At 39.6% G+C, this 19790-nt stretch overlaps 1 protein-coding gene across 1 annotated transcript in view; it reads left to right on the forward strand.

Moving 5' to 3' along the window:
- The first annotated feature begins 2210 nt into the window (after positions 1 to 2210).
- cfap74 (cilia and flagella associated protein 74) overlaps positions 2211 to 19790 on the forward strand; it is a 59790-nt gene continuing 42210 nt past the window's right edge. The window contains exons 1-13 of the mRNA XM_041946568.1: positions 2211 to 2304; positions 2459 to 2540; positions 2876 to 3040; positions 3902 to 4000; positions 4108 to 4212; positions 5065 to 5238; positions 5582 to 5692; positions 7252 to 7345; positions 9259 to 9416; positions 9567 to 9780; positions 9871 to 10026; positions 12889 to 13047; positions 13271 to 13389. Of these exons, the coding sequence (XP_041802502.1) occupies positions 2211 to 2304; positions 2459 to 2540; positions 2876 to 3040; positions 3902 to 4000; positions 4108 to 4212; positions 5065 to 5238; positions 5582 to 5692; positions 7252 to 7345; positions 9259 to 9416; positions 9567 to 9780; positions 9871 to 10026; positions 12889 to 13047; positions 13271 to 13389 (1730 nt within the window). The remainder of the gene's footprint in view (positions 2305 to 2458; positions 2541 to 2875; positions 3041 to 3901; positions 4001 to 4107; positions 4213 to 5064; positions 5239 to 5581; positions 5693 to 7251; positions 7346 to 9258; positions 9417 to 9566; positions 9781 to 9870; positions 10027 to 12888; positions 13048 to 13270; positions 13390 to 19790) is intronic.

The raw sequence follows: 19790 nt of genomic DNA on the forward strand, positions 1-19790 counted from the left end.
CAAGAATATGGGGCCTTTATTGCATCCATGTATTAAAAGTATTTACACTATAAGACTAGTAGATTGTACACTTTTAGCAGCATAACTGTATGCAGAGTAAACTTGCTGGTACTTCACCTTGTTCTTTGGCTCCGATTATTTCTCTTAATTGTCTGATGTTGCTTTTCTAACCCACATATGAAAGTGTTGATGGTCAGATGATTAATTTTATTCACTTTACTATTATGTTTAGGTCCTTCTGGGTGTTCACATTATTTTGTCTACACACTGTAAAACCACATTAATGTTTGATAAGATCGTCAGATACAAGAAGCCACAGGAATTATTATTACATTACAGAGATATTATATGGGTCCTTGAGGTATAATCTCAGGCATTTTAATCTCCTCTCAATTTAATTGAACAATCAAATACAGGATTTATTAGTTACAACATGAAATTTATCCTCCATTCTGCCAGAATTTGCAGGCTTTTATTCCCCCCTCATTAAACATAACCTCTTTCATGTGCTGTAAGGAGAGTAGTTCAGTGCATAGTTGCAGCAGCGCACCTGGCCTGGTTTCTGCTGCCTCACCCAGGGGAGCAGCACCAGGCCTGGAGTCAGCTGTGGATTCAAACCGCTGTCACTCCCTCCCACTGGACCTTCCACTTGGATTTGCACTGCAAATTCTTCTGATATGAAGATAGCAGGCTGCAATCCACGCTGCAGTGCACTGCATGGGACTCCATTCTCTGTGTCTCTCAAACATGAACCTCTTCTGTTTTCTTTTATTCCTCTCACCCTCAGGTATCCCCTTTCTCCATCTCTCCCTCTGTTTTCCTCCTGTTGATCCATTCTTTATGTAAGACAAAGTCTTTGTTTCCCTCCCAGCTAATCATCTCTCCGGCAAAACCTGCCCTATATCCTACATCACATACAATGTACTCATAACGGCAACTTATTTATTCAGTATCCCCTGGTAATACAAAATACTCCTGTTTCACAACATTTCAATATGTTATACAGTAGGGCACATTCTCCTTTCTCTTCTTCTGAATTCCACTTCAGCATTGCAATGAATTGAAATAAAGCTTTACTATGTCAAGTAGGAAGAGAACCTTTCCAGTAAAAAAGCCCATTGTGCCAGTGCAATAGGCCTACTGATCAACTACAAATTAGGCTAATGTCTTTTCCCATTGTACAAATCAGATAGGGCCATATGGTAGCTCGCTATCTCTCATGCTTGACAAAAGATTTTGCATAACTCACAGATTTATAGTTCGTTCTGACACGGCTGAGACATTTTCTGCTGAGTGTGGCTTGACGGATATCACTCCAAAGAAATAATCCAGTGTTGGTGACGGGAATGAAAAGTGGCAGCGTATAAAAAGTCACAAAAGATCACTATTATTGTGTGTAAAAAAAAAAATCAATTCCGCTTCAGAGAATGCTTTTAATTTAATTTCCCTTCTTTACTTTTGAAATCAAGTAGACTCTCTCATCCTGTCATTCACTTATGTTATGTATGGGTAATTTTGGCAGACGTTATGGTTAAAACGACAAACTGTCATTAGTATTGCTCTTTTTGAATAAACTTTACTGGGTACAATAAAGAGCAAGATACACTTATGTGAACAGAAAACCAGGGCATCCATTATTACTAGTTTACCAGCAGCGGGAGGTCTCACGTGGAAGTTCAGTTGATAGGCGTCTCGAGGGGCGTCAAGGCCGCGCCCCTTGCGTCCCGTCTCCTTGGTAACACTAACAAACATGGCGGAGTAACTTCTGTTGTGATGCGAAGTAATATTGAGAAGATATCTTGTCAAGGGAAAGAAAAGAAAACCCGAGCGAAGCGAGGTAATGGCTAAGTGTTCGTTAAATGAAGTTTACCACTTTAAATGTGACACAGCCGTCAGCATTTATTGTGCGTTAGTTGCTTAGCTTTCTAGCTTTCCAGCTAGCCCCTGTCGAGAAGACGACACGCCAAAAATACATATAATCCAGCAAACAACATTTCTAAAATGAAATGTCGCCTTTTTAAAAGGGGACCAACGGTTTTCATCGCAATTGTGGCAACGAACTAGACAACATTGGAATTATGATAATGTATTAACGGTTTGTCTGCCACATCAAAGAAGTGGCTTCCAATGATTCAGATTCAGATGATTCAAGCCACGTTTAACTGCCTTCAAACTTACAGGTTTGTCTGATAATGTGTTATTCAGGCGAAATGGACGTCGAAGACAGGCAAAGTCCATTCGATGTGGCGTCCGACAGGCGTGGACAGCTGGGGGTCCACCTCAGCACTGATGAGGACAGTGAGGGTGAGTGACGGCTGCTCTTCCTGTCGTCTACACTTTTAGTCACGAAGTTACCTTCTTCTCTTTGGTACCTATTACATATATACATATAACTGTCTATTTTACCTCGGTGTTAAGAGACTGGGATTTCCCTATTTAATGGTGATATATATTTCAGAAGATGGTCCAGGCCAGCAGACCACTAATGATGACGAGCCAGTCCTTCCTCCTGATTTGGAGTGGTTAGAAGAGTTGTATGAGTGGGTGTTTCTTGCTTTTCTGTGAATCATCACATTTGAACAATGAAAAATAAATGTCTATGTATTAATCCTCAAACTTGTTATCTCCCTCTCAATATTTAGAACATGACGTCACTGTGACTCAGCTTTAAGAATATTTTAATGGAAAACTATAAAGCTCCATTTTGTCAGTTTTTTTCTAAAATTACTTAATTCTGTTTTCTACATTGTAAAACCTCAGTACAGACACCTCCTGGCATAATGGTGGTATTATTCTATGTGTGCACATAATGAATAGTCATATTTTGCATTAAACATATGAGCTTTCCTAAACGTCATTTTGCATCTGCCCCAAGAGAGGAGGATGGTGATGACAATGGTGTTGGTGACCTTGCGGTTGCAGCCGACGATGGTAAGAAGACGAGTTATGCCGCGACAGCACGGATGTTCAAGCTGAGACGAAACCTGGACCAGCTGGACTGCTTTCACCAACAGAAGGAGCATGACGTACTGAAAGCCAGGTCTGGATCTGGCTACCAACAGACCTCTAGAGCCACAGTAGCTTCTTAAAGATATCCATTGCTGTGCCCTTCTAGACTCTGCTGATACCTGCACACACTGCATACCAAATAACGTGTCCTTTGTCACAGGTTGCTACGGTGGTAAAAGACAAATGTGTCCCGCTATCTTTTCAGTTACAGTGTTATTCCACTTTCCATTGTCTTCCCCCTCCTGCCCTCTTCACACAGGGCCAATCATTTCTGTACCAATTGATTCAGCAATTTGCAGAAAATCATTTCAGACGAAGAGAGAACATTTCCCATAATGTCTTCTCTTCTCACTTTTCTTCCCTCTTTTTTATTTGTCTTCACTGCAAGCCATTAAGCACCCAATGAACTGTGACACAGTCGCCAGCAAAAATGGCTTCCATTTTCCTTCAGCATAAAAGGTCAGAGTGGAGCTGTACTGCACTCTGATCAAACATGAGTTTAATGGAACCCAAGTACGCCTGGCTTTTAACCAATCTGCAGTTTTTACTGTACCACGTGCCATGATTTTCTTTTTACGACAGTCTTTTCCCCCAGTCACAGATTGCTGTGTTACACACCATTAGACTGCAAAAAAGAACATTGGGCAATTAAAGCTGTTGAGGTGTGTGTCCACTCTCAGCTTTTCAATATCCTCAATAGATTATCTTGTTAGCTAACATAATCACCTTCCTTTTGTTGCAATGGCCACAAGGAAATCTATTAGCCTGACGCTCTGAACATACTGCAGTTTAACAGCCCTGAACATATTCCCTCTGATTAGCTTTGATCCGGTATGTTCCTCTGTGTCGACACTTGAACTTGCCTATGTTTTCTCGTATTTCTGTTTTCCAGTGAAGAGCTTAAACTCTGTCGTCAGAACATTGAGAGTTTGGTGGAGCAGAGGGATAACTTGGAGAAAGAGATAGAGCGACAGAAAGCAGCAAACAACAGGTGAGTTCAAAAGTAACAAACAGTGACTGATCTGTATTTCATATATGAGACATCTCTGTTTTGACCAACCCCTATGTATTCATCTCTTTGTTTATTTTACTCTGCAGTGTGGCGGTGTTTCGCTTGCGAGCCCAGCATAAGCATCTGTGTCAAAAGCTGCAGTGTGAGGAGGAGCTGGAGGGCCACATCAATACTGAGCTGAAGCAACAAAAGTGAGTCAGAGAGGAAAAAGGATCGACAGAAAGGTCTTGTTCTGACAGGCATTAGTCCTGCCTGAAAAGCGCAGCCCCCTCACAGGAAAGAAAAGCATGGCCATCCAGAAAAAAAGTTTAACCTGTCTTAACTTTTGCTGCAATGGAAACAAGGCACTATGTTTGCTGATCAGATGCATCCTGTTTAATACTATCACAAGCTACTGTGCAGTGTTTAGACATCTGATAAACCTTCAAACCCATGGCTGTATTTCTTAAACTGGACTTCCTAGATTGTATTTCAGCATTTTATCAACACGCCCACACCAGTGCAGCCCCTTGTGTTTTTTCTAACACAGTGCTCTTTTTAGTCCTGCATAACAGTAATAAATGCTGTAAACAGTCATCTTTGCTGGAAGGCTTTTACTGCCAAGCAAGCAATTATGGCATGCTAATATCCCAAGAGTTTGATATGCAAGAAAAACTTTGCCTTTGCCATGTTGGACCTTATATTATAAAAATCATTCCAGTATGGTCGGGGGCAGTTTTGCTTGTTTTGTAAAACCTATGAACAATCCTGCCTCATTCTTCTTTAAGGAACTGACAGTTTTGCTAAAGGAAAATTCTGTCCTCTAATGGTCTGAATGCAGTTCCATAGACATTTACAGCAATCACCCAATAAATGTTTGCCTCTTAGAGCCGTTGATTCAGTTGACTGATCTGTTGTTAATCATGATTTTTGTAAAATATTGTGCTTCAGTCCCATCTTGGTCAAGCTTCTTACCTGTACTGCGGTAAATAACTGTACTGATAAATAATATACACCAGTCAGCATCTTTAACTTTACGTTCTCTCTATACCCCTGCTCCTCAGACTGGAGCTGAGTGAGGTGGAGGTGGAGCTTGGCAGGTTCTCCTTGCTCAGGCAGGAGGTGCAGGAGGAGGAGCGAGTCTTCCAGGTCCTTAAGGCCCAGAAGGCAGCAACAAGGTTGCAGCAGGAGCGGAAAGCCAGCCAGAACCTGCAGCTCAAGATGCAGCATCTCAGGGAGTAGGCAAAATAAGCATCTTTTCCATTCACACTGCATTGTTGTTGTTGTTTTGTCATACTGCTCTGTAATGCATACAAAATGAAGAACTATTGATCTTGGTATATAAAATATATTAATATAAAAGTAAATAGAAGATAATAGAAGTAACATCAAATTTAAATGAAATACAGTATATGAATGTGGTAGAAGATTTTGAATAACTAATTTATTAATTAACTCCCCTATGAAAGTAGTTTTTGTCCTGAAATTGTTATAGGCTGCCTGGGGAACCAGTTACATGAACCTTTGATAGCCATGTAAAGGCTCATATGTGTATAAGTGTCTGTGATTGTGTTCTGATAGTAAACAGGAAGCCATGCTGAAGAAAGAGGAGACTGAATGTCAGAAGAAAATTGAAGCAGTCCAGGCGAGCCACAAGTCAGCTGCCAAGCATTTGAAAGAGACCATTAAAAGGTAATCAGCTGTTAAGCCAATAAACAGGGCTGAGACTACAACAGAAATATTACATATTTCAGAGGACTCGCTAAAGACTGGCACATCGTATTGATCATTTGCCCATACTGGCAAAATGTACTGCAAGCAGGCCAGACAAGCTACTTGAAAGAGCTCAAATTCAAACAGATTTGTTGGAGCTGAAAGTGAATAGCAGAGCAGATCTGAGCAGAAAAAAGATTCAAGTTACTCATATTTCCTCAAACAACAGATGCTAACACTATCTTATACATGAAATGCAGGTTTTGTTCTGGTCTTTACTAGTCTTGATTGACTGCAGACTTTGATTGGTCTCCCCTAGCATACTGTAAGTGTCCTTGTTGTCAAATGAACCGATAAAGTCACTGTAAGTTCACCACAAAACCTATAAGTAATACTGTTTATTTTCTTATTGTCAAAAAATCAATGAAAAGATTAAGACCAGCAATAAACTGATCCTACTAATATAAATTCCCTTAGTTGCCACAGTCTGATGTACTGATATTTGTTCCTCTCTGCGATTGAGCACTATTGTTGTCTAAAAACTATTAAAAACCCATCAGTGAGCCACACAGTTGTAATAGATTATATGTTTCTGCCTACGATCATGAACATACGTAGGTGCTGTGGTTTATTTTGTATTAACCTGCAGCTAAAAGCAGTCCGCAATTTACTCCAATTTGTATAATGTTTACTCTAAGCTTTTTATGACATTATTTAACCATTTAAAAAGATGAAGCTATGTAATTGTAAGACAGGGTAGGTAAGTCAGGAAGTCATTCATGCACAACGTGGTAACTTGAGGCCCCTTTGCAGCATTTGTATTTTTCAAAATCTACACTTCTTTGATTACTCGGCTTATACCATGACAACTTGCCAACAAGCAAAATATATTAATTGTCTATGTATTTAACAGGGCCCTACCTTTGATTAACATTATTTTCTGCTGCAAGCAGTCACAGGAGCCATTTTTAGCAGCAGCCAAAACAATCAGCCAATCAGAGGATGACAGATCTGCAGTCTCTCTTTTAAACGAAAGAAAATCCTATGGGGTTTTACCGCCAAGCATGTTCATTTCTTTCTGTTCTATTCTCGTCTGATTCATGGAGTTATACCACCATCTGATTACTTAATCTGCTTGCCATTCATAGATTTTGTTGTTTTGTTGTTATCATAGGATTTGTGTCTGTTCATTTAAATAGGATGACGGGTTGAAGTTTTGACAAATGCCTATATGAATTAATATAATACAAGTGATGAGAACACAAGGTCAGAGCCATGAGATTATCTGAAAAACAGCCATACCCTCCAATCAATCATAACTGAGTATCATGGTCATCAGGATTTAATACTGACAATCTGGAAAACTAACCACGTGGCAACTCAGAGGGTTATTAAAGAAAGTAAAGTTATAATAATTAACTTAAATGTTGCTTGGCTCCTTGAAGTTTGAATCCCAAGCAGTAATAGCATATTTGTTTTTCTCTCTGTGCTGTGTGTGAGCATTCACTGGCTTCGTGATTGTCCCCGTTTCATTACAGGGTGCAGGCTGAGGAAGAGCAGCAGAGGAGGGAGTTACTGGAAAAGAGGATACAGGCTGTCAAGTCACTGAAATCAAACATAGCAGCCACGCAAGTAAGCAACAGCAACCCTGCATACAGATACTGTAGCATTATGGTTGTTTTAGCAGTGATGAAATACACAGGCTGTAGCGTTATGTATTATTAACACTTTCTATAGCTAGATCATCCCTAAGTGCATAAGTGAACAACCTTTTAGGTACAAACCTTATTTAGTGATGCATTATATGCTCATAAAACTTTAAATACACAGTGATACAACTTTGCCTAATTTGATTTGTGCTAAAATGGCAATGTAAGCATGTTGTGAGTTCATTCCAAACATGCACCCATATAACTATGTATATAGTTAAATGCATGTATGAAACTGAATATCATTTACTGATTGTCTGTCTTATATAATAATTATACCTAATTGCAGTTTAGTGTCACAGATTTTAGGGCATTTAGGACTAATAAGGGTCCTAAATGCCCTTACTTTCTTACTCTCATCTGGACAGAATCAGTCACATACATCATTAATGCTCATATATTGTTAGAATAAGAATTGTCTTAAATTATAAGTGTTTCAATTTATTGTTCGCCTATAAGATAGCATGCTTTACACAAAGACCTTAGTGCATACAAATGACTAATTTGTGCTTTTGAATTGCTTAACTTGCGTGCACTACTTAACAGAACATAATGCTAAACAAAGTTGTAAGCATTTTAATGTTATGTTTAGGGTATTTCAAAGATAGTGTTGTCTAGCAGGCAAAATCTGAACTGTCGCAACAAAACTGCATCTAAACTGAAGATTTCATTTAAATATTTTTGTCCATGGCCTGACAACTTTAAATGATTGCTTTTTACTGCATTAATATTAGACTATAAATAGCAGCCAAAGCTGAGCAGTTTTGCTGAAACAACAGTGTGGCATCACAACTGTATAAAGAAGAATCAGATCAGACAATGACAAATATAATGTGATAGCCTAAAAATCGTAATAAGAAGGAATCACTGCAGAATTTGGAGGCACTAACAGTAGTGCTGCTAACTCCTGCTGTTACACTTACATAACATTAATTTAAAATCACAGATGACTGATGTACTGTATGTGCAGTAAATTTGTGGGCACAAATTAATCATTTGTGTGCACAGTGTTTTTTCCCCTTGACACCTGCTGGGCCGTCCAGTTTTCACAGTATGAATGCCACTGGTTTTAATCTTAATGATCTTAATTTATTGTACAGAAATTGTTACGTTTCGGTCAAGGAGAGCCAAGACCCAGATGCAGAGTAAAGGATCTGATATTTATTTTCAACAAAAAGTAACAAAATACCACCTTGTGGGGAAAAACACTACAGCTAGGATTAAACAATTGAAAATCACCATAACAGGAAAAGTAACAAAGAAACACAAAATCACCTTAAAGGGGAATACTCACTAAGAAAAAACTGAACTTTTACATTAATGAACCGAGAGACACAGGAGGCAGGAGATCAGATTGTGAGCAGGGTAACGCGCGGGAGCAAAGGGAATCATCTGGCACAGAGGTGAGTTTGGAGGTGGCCTAAGTAGCCGGGCTGATTGCAGAATCTGAACAGGTGAGACTGATGCGCCCTGTTGCCGAGGAGATCCCTCCCTGTGCTCAGCCTGCAACAGAGGAACAGAGAAAACAGAGGAGAGGAGGGAAGCACAGGCAGGGCGAGAGACCCGCACTACAAAAGAATCAGGATCGAGACTGCAACAGAAATTGCAATTTTGTATTTAAACCAGACTGTAACGAAAGAAATGAGCTAAGAAAGATGCGAAGCCGAAACCACATTTTCATTTTATTGTCATTACTGCCCCACCGCCCCCCCGATCCTCCAGCTAGGTACATTTCATAGGAGAAAATAGCTCTGTAACATTCATCTTTCCTAGTTCAAATGATCATTTCTTCATGTGGCCAAATATAGCTTCATTAATCTGGTGTGATTTCTTTAGGAAAGCTTAAGGGTCCAACAAAGGAGAGCCAAAGCAAATGCCCAGAAGAAAGAGCAGCAACAGAGACAACTGAGAGAATCCCTGCAGGCCCAAGGCTTCAACAGTATCAAGCATATGTACCGACAGAAACAACTAGAGGAGATAAAACGAAAACAAGAGTACGTCCTCTCCTCTCCTTTCCTCTCCCACATGCATGTCCTCTACTCCCACTCCATGCAGCAGAGTGTGGGTGTTTTCTCTCGCTGTGTGCAGAGAAATTCATGACCGCATTTCGGTATAATGCAGTTTTGTTCATTTGCCCTTCTCAGGGAATTCGCAGAGATGCAGAAGTCAAAGAGAGTGGAGATTGTGGCAAGGATCCTCCAGGAGAAACAGCTGGTAAAGAACAGAAAGAGGAACCAAGCACTGCTGCAGAAACCCGCAAACACTGGCATGTTCCCATTTCTGGGGAGAGCAAGAGAGAAGCTCCTGTCTTACCTGGATCCCAGCCCCCCGCCAGCCACTGAGGAGAGACCCACAATAGTGAGTGGGTCGTAACATCTGAGATTACATTTGAGAAATGACTGCTTGCATTTTGAAGAATTATTACCCATTCTGTGTGCCTTTGTCCAGCAGTTAAGAGAGTTCAGTGACATCAGCAGCTCATCGTCAGCTTCCTCTGATGCTGAGGGCCCGGAGGAAACCATGCACCAGGAGGGGGACTACCAGAGCCTTGCTGAAAGCCTGGCTCAGCCTGAGTTCTCTGGGCTGTGGGACCAGAACTGCAAGGTGCACTAAAACAACAGCCACAGCCAACCAAAAGCAAATCCCTGCAAGCTGCTAAAATTAAACACTCATAAATCATGTGCCTTGCACAGCAGGCACACCATTTTTCTATGGATGTGCTTATTGCATATTTTCAACAGATGAATTCCCCACCTGCAAACGGAAGCGTGTTGTATTGTAATTGCACTGAAAACCAGTATTCGATTGATTTGAAATAGTTGCAGAGCAGATTCAATGTAAGCAACTGATTTCTTGGTCACTGATCTAATTGGGCTGGTTGAATTGGAAGTTGAGATTGCATAAGGCAGGCACAAAACACAGGTTCAGTTTCCAGCAGCTGTATTTCCAGCTGGTTAGTGTTCCAATCAGCTGTCATTGTTTGCCGATGGGAATCAGTGAGGGATGTTCTCGTTCCTGCACTACAAACTTCTGCTAGTTGGTTGGGCCGTGTGTATTAGGGGGGTTGGATCAGGACAGGGAATTTCCACATCCTCCCTGTGAAGCTCATCGCTGGCAAGTGAAAAAAGCACTGTGTGTCACAGAAGCAGCACGTTTGTCCTGGAGTCAACAATCAGGCCAGTGCTGAGGGAATTATGAAGTTTTTGAGGGCTTGTACTGATATTTGATAAGATGAGAGCTTTTCTGTTTGCCAACACTGTTAAAATGAAAGAATTAACATGAGGAGTGAGAGGGATTAGTGCTGTAACAATTAGTCGATTCATTGATTAATTAATTAATATCATCTATCATGTAAAATGATTAATATTCAAAGGTTTCACCTTCTCAAATTTTAGAATTTGCTATTTTTGTTTGTTTTATAACTTCGTAAAATTCAATTAAATTCATATCTTTGGGTTGAAATGTTGTCCATGTTACCTCGGAATGTCGAAAATTATATTTTTCACTATTTTACTGACCTAACGATGAATTAATTAATCAAGAAAAACAACATATTTTTAACAATGAAAATCTTAGGGGCATTGATGCTGTGTATGACCTTCGTGGTTGGGATATCTGCATTGCGTGTACAGTGCACTGTGATGTACAGTGCAAGTGGATTTCCACAGAAAATGGTCCGATAACTAGTTGGTGGTTCGACTTCGCCTGCTGCCTGCAGCTCCTTCTTTAGCTGGCTAACTGTGGCTGCTGCTATTTTTATAATTCCTCACCTGCAAAATGATCCCTTGCTAAACTAATCCATCCATTAAAATGCTTCATTAACACTACTACTGCTTTATCTACTGCAGGGATGAGGGCAACAACAATGATAATCGTCACCATAGATACAGGGTCATGTCAAATGAGATCAAAAAGTCCAATCAGTATCTGGTAACAAAGAGTTATTAGTCAATTTATATTGCTTGTTAAAATAGAAGTATCACAGATAGCTGTGTGAAACCTACGCATTAGCAGAGAGTACACTGAGTGCCTGCAGCCAACGAGCACTGACTTACTTATACATTCTGAGAACACTATAGACCTTTTAGAAAGCCAAAGCTAGTGTTGTTTTTTTACATCAATCAATCTCAATCATACTACACCACAGTGACAGAAACAATTCTGACTTTTCTTGAATCTAAATCTGAAGTGTCTCTAGTTCACCGCCATGGAGGTGAATTGGCTCTCTGCCCCCCCCCCCCCCCCACACACACACACACATACTTGAAATGTGGGGCGACAGGCATCACTTCACATTGTCTCTGGTGCCTTTGAGGCCTCCGAGCGAGCTCGGTGCTACGGCTCAAAGCTCTGAGCAAGTACCCAGTCGAGTGGAAGTGATCTGTCCTCCTAACATAGAGAATGGACTTGTGCTCTCATCAAAGCCTGCTTCTCAACACAGTAATGGCTAGTGTGGTAGATGAGCACAGCAATGCAATAAAGCCAATAAGATGATACATGAGGGGGAGAATGATGATGAAAAGACTTTTAACAATACAGAAAAAATGGAGCAGAGATAAAATGACAAAACCATAAAAAGTAAAACAAGGCTGTTAAAAACAGAGTTTCACAGGATGACAAATATAACACTTTCAAAGTTTCAAACACATGGTTTACCTTTTTTGTTTCCCCTTGAGTAGCTTTGATGTTGGAAAACTAATTTTATTCCACACCATCTGATCACATATATTCTGAATCAGCTGGATGTTGAACCTCAGTTTTTTTTTTTTTTTTACTGTCTAAAATGTGTTGCTAGCACCTACTATCAAAATTGTCAAGTACTGATAGTTGTTACTGAATGCTGATTAGATATTTTTAATCAAATACAAATTATGCACATTTAGAATATATTATATTTCAGTAGCATTCTTGTAGGGCTGCTTTTGTTTAGACAACCATCATCATTTGAGAACTTTGGCTTCTTATGTTAAAGGAAAAAATGCATATTTTTCTCAAAGTACGGTACAGAAAATAGTTTTGCTTTGGTAACAGTGCTATTGCTGGACCAATACTGGATTTTTGTAGTTGATAGCAATATTGGTTTTGTTTTCAAAATCTAACAATGATGCTGTAATGACACTGTATTTTTTTTTCTAAAACAAAGGCATAACATTAACAGTTTTTTCATCTTCACATTTTTATCATGTGTAGTTGGACACTTTATAACACTGTAGCCGGAGCATTCAGAGGAGAAAAACTGATGAAATAACAGCAACTGAAAAAAAGTTTGAAACTTTTATAATGGCAGGAAGTTAGATTTATATTTCCTACTTCTCCCTTTCTTTTACATCTGTTCTATATAAAGAGGTATTATTTTATGTCAATGAATTTTAAGTTTGCTATGTTAAAGTTATAACATGTTATAACATATGTTAAAATGACAAATTTTAATGACTTTACTAACTGTTGTTCCTTGTACGGCTACAGAAGCTCCTGAATGAGAAAAGCACACTGGTGCATGCAGAAGTACGGCAAGAAGAACCTTCAATGGCCAGTGGAAATTTCAACATGCCAACTAAAAAAATTCATGGAAAAGAGTTGAAAGGCCCTCCATTCATCAGCAAACCGGAGGTCATCCTTTTCAAGGTACCACACTACTGGTTCTGTGAAAGCATCACTTCTGAAAAGACTTTATCATGAGAATTTGTGTCTTTTATCAGAGTGAATGCTAATGACCTTGTGTTTAATTTTTGTTTTTCCTGCTTAAAACTATGTAAGTCAAATTAACACTTGATTTTTTGATCATTTAGATTTTGTTAATGGATTTTAATAGCAACATACTGACATAACACTAAATTATCTGTTTTAGGACTTTGAAGTGGGCAAAATGTATAAGAAGAAAGTCATCTTGACCAACATCAGCTACATCACTAACCACTGCAAGCTTCTCGGGGTCTCCGCTCATCTCAAGAATTTTATCTCTATCAAGTAAGACTTTTGCATTGTCATATTCTGTAAACAGACCATGCTATTGGCAATGGTGTAGTGTATATGGGCCAAGAAGTTGGCCAGAAATCAAGACAGCAGTGAGCAACAGCACTATGACGAATGTATTCAACATGTACTCTACACCAACACAGTTACAGGAACAGAATGCCTCATATCATATCCACACATGGTAGTGGTATTGAAATATTGTCTTTGTGTAATATTTGGTGCCAAAGTTCTCTCTTGACCTTAGAAACAAATAATTAAGACAAATAGAAAACAAAATTATGCCTGTTGAGGAAGACCACAAGATGTGATTGAGAGGTCTGAATGAATGTACCATACCATGTCACGTATCCTCCGGTACGTTACAGCTTGTTACAAGCTTAAAAGAACAGTCCACCAATTTAGCATTGTTGGATGCACAAATGACAGTTTGTTTTTTTATCTCAAAATCGATGCAGAACCAGAGATTATGTTTCTTTTATTTCACGCCCTCCTCTTGCATTTCAAAATCTGGTGCCTGCATAACCCGCAATGCAACTCAACTACCGACAGGTCAGATGGAAATTGAGGTCTGTTTTGTTTGTAGCAACAAGCCTCGAGCACAGATGAGGAGTGGGCGATAGAGGTCTGGTAGGCTCACTTCATCTAACTCCACACCCCAGGATGTCTTTCATTTTCAAAGTTGTAGTCTTCATCCCCACCTGACGCTGACCCTTTGAGGCCAGAGAAGACTTTATGCAACTTTATTCACATATACAGTAGTGCTCTCCAAGACCTGTAAGCAGACTTTGATGTTTGAAACCAAATCCCCTTTAATAGGCTACTCATAAACATTATTGGGACTTTCAACTTGTCTATTGTCAAATAAAAAAATCATTAGAACATCATGAAAATGAAGGCCGCACATATCCTGGACCTAATGTCTACTGAGATTAGATTGATACAAAACAGTGTAATGCCCATATTGTTGAACTGTCCCTTTAAAGTATCAATTTACCATTCTTGTAACCTGCCCCACCACACCAAATGCCATATTGAGTGTGGTTACCCACATTCCAAACTTACAGACAAGAGCTTTGACAGATGCCCGCAACTCCAGCTTGGCCCTATATATCACAGTAAATTGAATGAGGTAAGTGTATTGCAGTTGTTTGGAATATCTAAAATTTGGGTTCAAAAACACAATTCTGGTATTGTGGCAACACTAGAGCTAGAGGTGTTTACAACAACAAATGTTAAAGCTCCTATGAACTCACTATATGTTAAACAGCTTTTGTTATCACATGGAAACTTCTGCTCATGTGTCACCACTTAGGAATTTAATACAACCACTTCTTGTCATTTTTAAAAGACGATGGAGTGGACGTGAAAGCAAAGCCTGTCCTCCCACATATGGATCACCACGCTCACAGCTCCTCTTATGAGACTCGGCTCAGTGAGTCAGTCTACGTCTCTGCTATCTCCTCTCTCTCAGCCTGCCAGCAGCCCACAGGCCAGGCGGAGCTGCATTGTTCTCCAGGTCACTCACTGTGTATCACTTTCCCGTCAGCTCCCCCATGACTTGATGTGGTTTCTTCGTCTCTCTTCTTTCTGCCTGACTGAGTGAGGAGTCTCCCAGGCAACATCAGGGTCATCTGGAAAATATTGATGCTGCTGTTGAGCGTTCGTGCTGGACCACTTGTCTGAATATATCCCCCTCTCATCCTGTGGTCTTAACTCAAATGTAGCAAACAGGCACTTTCTTAGCAAACGGGTGAATGCATACATACTGTACCGTGGACATTATTATCACCCACTCAACTTTCTAGCTCCCTTTCATATTCCTGAAACACAACTCAATGTCTATGTCTAATGTCTAAATATATTTTGAAGATATGCATATTAGATACAGATTTGAAATAGATTTCAAAAGCAAATCAATAAAGCTACTAACAACAGGTGCTGCCTGCTATCACATCTCTACATTAAATTCATTGGTACCACATTACTAGACACATAAAGACAGTTTTCTTCTGTCATGACAAAGCGTATTTGGTTCCCTGCTGCACCTGTTTGTCACTCAGCTCATTATTCACCAACATAAATTAAAGCATTAGATATACAAATAATACAAAAAAACTCCAACCTTTTTCTTACAAATGAAAACTTAAATTCATAAGATATGAATAACACCTTTACTCAATTCAATATAGTCATGTGATTTGCTGATACAGCCTTTATTGGTCTGATATGACCCCAGCATTATGATTATGTGTCATGCTGTTGGACAGCCATCTCCCAAAACCTGGACATTTTAGTCACACGTTGACTCAGAAAACTTGTTCCAGGAAGAATGTTGAAAATCTAAACTCACCAGATGGTGTCTTCTTACTGACTTGTGAAATGGGGAAAAATTATGCCAGACAGGTGGAAAGAAAAGAAAACACAAATTTATTACAAAGACAAAGAAAAGTTTGTTCCATTGAAGTCAGTACAAACCATTTAACATCAACGATGGTGCTGGATTTCTTGAAGCTGTTTTAGAATGATGCATATCTTCCAGCCAACTGTGGCAGTACTAAGTGTTCTGCTGCTGAGCAGTGCTCAGTTGTTGAATGATAAAATGAAATTGTTGATTTGATGTGGTTTGTATTGACTTAAATGGAAGAAAACTTTATTAGTGTTTTTTGTTGCGTTACTTCTGCCTCACATTGTTTCTCTGTTCCACCTTAAAAATCTAACCCTGAAAGTCAGTTAGAATGGATGCTTACCGTCCAGTGATGGTATCAAATTTTAGAAACCGCTGAATGACTCAGGATCCAGGGTTATGTAGGTCCAAGACCATGATAAGCTTTAGCCCTAGATCAGGGATAATGGTGGCGAATGTTAGAAAACTTTAGATGGATGTTGTTATATATCTGGTATTACCAAGTCAGATTGCTGACTTCTTGGCCCTTCTCTGCTTGTGCCACCCTTGCATGTTTTAGCATGTCACAGAAAAGAGTTTCAATGGCACAAAAGTAAAACGAGAGGGAAACAGACCACACCTCACCAGGAAACATGTTTGTTGTTTCCTGCTGTTTCAACCCATTGTGCTCGCTGCCAGACAGGTCATCTTATGATGACATCTTTAAAGCAACTAAGACTCAAGAGAGTCTTAGGGAATTCAGTGTTCCATTGTGCTGTATTGTAATTGCTCAGGACTGCAGCGGCTGCTGTTTAGCGTACGTTACATAATCCCACTTTAAATGTAGTCTTCTTTCAGTAATCAGAAAGACAGCTGATGCTGTCAGATCGCCTGATTTCTGCCAATATATTGGGTCCATCATACAATCTAGGCCTATTATTCAAGTTTGTTGTGTTACTGTATGTACTTCCCACTGATTATTCACACAATATTGGAACTAGTCGTGACCAGTGTTTGCATGACTCATACAGCTAAAAAACAACAAAAAACAAGACATTTCTTGTCTTGAACAACCCTCTCTTCAAAAATCACTGGGTTCCAAATTGACCCATTACTGCATCAGTGTAATATGGACCCACGTGGGTACAATGTTCCCTTGTATCTTCCATCAAACAGAATGCTACTGTAAATGGTACATATCCAACCATTGCAGCCATAACCACCACCATAACTGCTATTGTGTCTGCTGTAATCAGGAAAATGTACAGTTTAAAAAATGTATTATACTTATACATGGCGACAGATTCACCTGTTTCTGCCACTGAACCCGTCATCCACCCGTCATGTACTATTCAGTGTCTGTTTTTTGTAAAAAAAAAAAAAAAAAGAAAGAAAAAAAAGGAGGTTAATCACACATTGAAACCTATAATATTACGATTAGACATGATGATGGCAAAGCCTTCATGGCTTACCTAGCTAAAAACATTAACACAGCAGGAGAGAGAGAAACATGAACCAGAAACACACTGGGCTTTTTCACACCAGCCCATGGTTCCCTGTACGCCCCCTGAATTTCTAAAAATGGCTTCCCATCCCCCTATCCCCCCACTTGTATTTTGCATTTGTGCCAGAATGGGCTCTGCTGTATCTTTTCACTACTGGGACAAACATCACAACAGCCCAGGCTTGCCAGACTTGGTGAAAAGTCATTGTATAGAAGCTGTGCTTTTGCAATTAGTGTCACTTCCTGGCATGTATTGCAAATGACTGGCTGAGAGGAAGACAACCCTCTGTGTTCTGTTGTGAGATAAAGCCTAACTGTAGTAGAAACGGTGATACTCAACATAATCTGAGGGTGAGATCACACCTTCAATTTGGTCCAAATCATGCTAGGATGAGATGCACTGTTTCATTTTGGATACCAGCCTGTGGAAGTTCATTAATGACAAAACCGTTCAAGCATACAAAACAAATGCAATTGCAAAATTACCAGTTTTAGCTATACTAACAAAAAAATCTGCAGTTGTTTTTGTTTTTTTTCCTAGACCATTTTACATAGTCAGTGGGTCCTATTGTTTAACCCTGCAATGCTATTGGATGGTAAAAGTGTTTATAGGTCCAAGCATCAGGCCATGAACTCACACAACCTGCAAACTTTGGGGGTATGTAGGTCTCACGGGGTTAAAAGTAAAGTTGAAGTCCAAATGAAATTAAATAGGATTTTTTTATCTGCTACAGCATAAAGAAAGTTGTAGACCCAATCTGAGACAGATGTGTGGAAAATTTAAACCCAAGGTGCATAAAGTCATTTTCTCATCAGTCATTTGGACTTAATTTTGAGTTGGCCATAGTTGGGTCACATGGCTGGTCTTACTTACTAGGAACCAAGAAGACCTCTACAGTACACATCTGTTTTCTTTTTTTTTTTTCTGTTTTTATATTTTGTGGTTTCCTAAACTGTATTTTCATAAAGTTGTGGACATCACCAAAGTGCAATTGGCTAACAGTGATGCTGACTTAGAGCCAGACAGCAGCCTGAAGCCAGAGTACAGATACAAGTAAGCTTTGAACCTATGCAGAGGAGGGTGTTATGGGTTATCATAGGTAACTGGGGCTGTCAGAGAAGCTGATGTGCACACCTCCCATTCCTCAACTACAGGTTGTGTAAACCTCCGCATCATTAGTTATTCGTCTCTTGCCTGGAGGTGGGTTTCAAACAGAGATGAAAACAAGTGCAAACACACTACATAGACATATAGAAGCCACTGGAACTTATCCAAGTTGGCCCTGTCTGTGTACACCTACATGTAGCCTGGGGGACACAACACAACAAGACTATGAGTTTACACCAATGCTAGCGGCTCTCTTAGGCTGTACTTAGGCCTGTACTTGGTACTTACTTTGGAACAAAAGCATCAGCATGATAATATGGTCACAGTTACAAGGTTAACATGCTGATATTTATCAGATAATATTATCCGTGTTTACCATCTTCATTTGCAGAGTTAGCATGCTAACTTTGCTAATTAACACTAACACTAACACAAAGTACAGTTAAGGCAAGTGGGAGTAGTCATTAGTTTTGTAGGTATTTTAGTCATGAATCAAAGTATTGGACACATTGAAATTTTGACCTGATGATGGCACTACATGAAACATCAGGGAATCCTTGAGGTCATTAAAGATCATCCTGTGGGGAATATGAAAGTCTGTACTAAGTTTCATGGCACTCCATCCAATAGTCCGAAGCGTTCCACACAAGACAGATAAATGTCAATCTTATGGTGGCATCTTTGGAGAAGTGAAGGGATCACCAAAGTCAATAGGATTTATCCTCTTGGGAACATGAATGTTTGTACAAAATTTCATGGCAATGAATCCAGTAATTGTAGATATTTTAGTCTAGACCAGACCTGCAAGCGTGGTAACTGTTTTAACTCTCCAGAATTGAGAAGCTGGAGAGCTGTCTTTGCTTGCTATATTAAAAACTGTGTGATCTCAGATTTGGCAGTCTGTACGCCTTGCATGCAAACATCAACTGAGATCAGAACAAATTCTCTTTGATTTTACCTGGAAGTGAAGTCTCATCCATTTAGACCCATCTTCAAAGTGAAGTGGTCTGTCAGCATTTTGGATCTGTCTTAAAGACATTGTGACTGTAAAAAACTGACAGCCAAATGTAGACTATGCATGTGACCCTTTGAAACGTGTCTGCTAAAAACAGTTGATATGAACAGTTTCCTATTCTCAAGTGCTTGTAATCTGTCAAAGGAAAGCTTATTCCAGTGACGGACATCAGAAAATTATGCTGCATTTAACTGTGCTTGTTGTTTTATTTATCTTCTCTGAAAGTCTGACTAAGTGTCCTTTAATTTGAGCATCAGTCTAAACTGCACTTGGGCTTTATATCCTCTATTAGCCGCATGTTTCTTTCTGATTTGAAGTGGTTATGAGTGTGAGGGTGTTTTAGCTCTGTTGAACTGAATAATGAACTGAGAGTGCTTATTGA

Source organism: Chelmon rostratus, chromosome 10 (assembly GCF_017976325.1).
Source record: "Chelmon rostratus isolate fCheRos1 chromosome 10, fCheRos1.pri, whole genome shotgun sequence".
NCBI classification, from domain to species: Eukaryota; Metazoa; Chordata; class Actinopteri; order Chaetodontiformes; family Chaetodontidae; genus Chelmon; species Chelmon rostratus.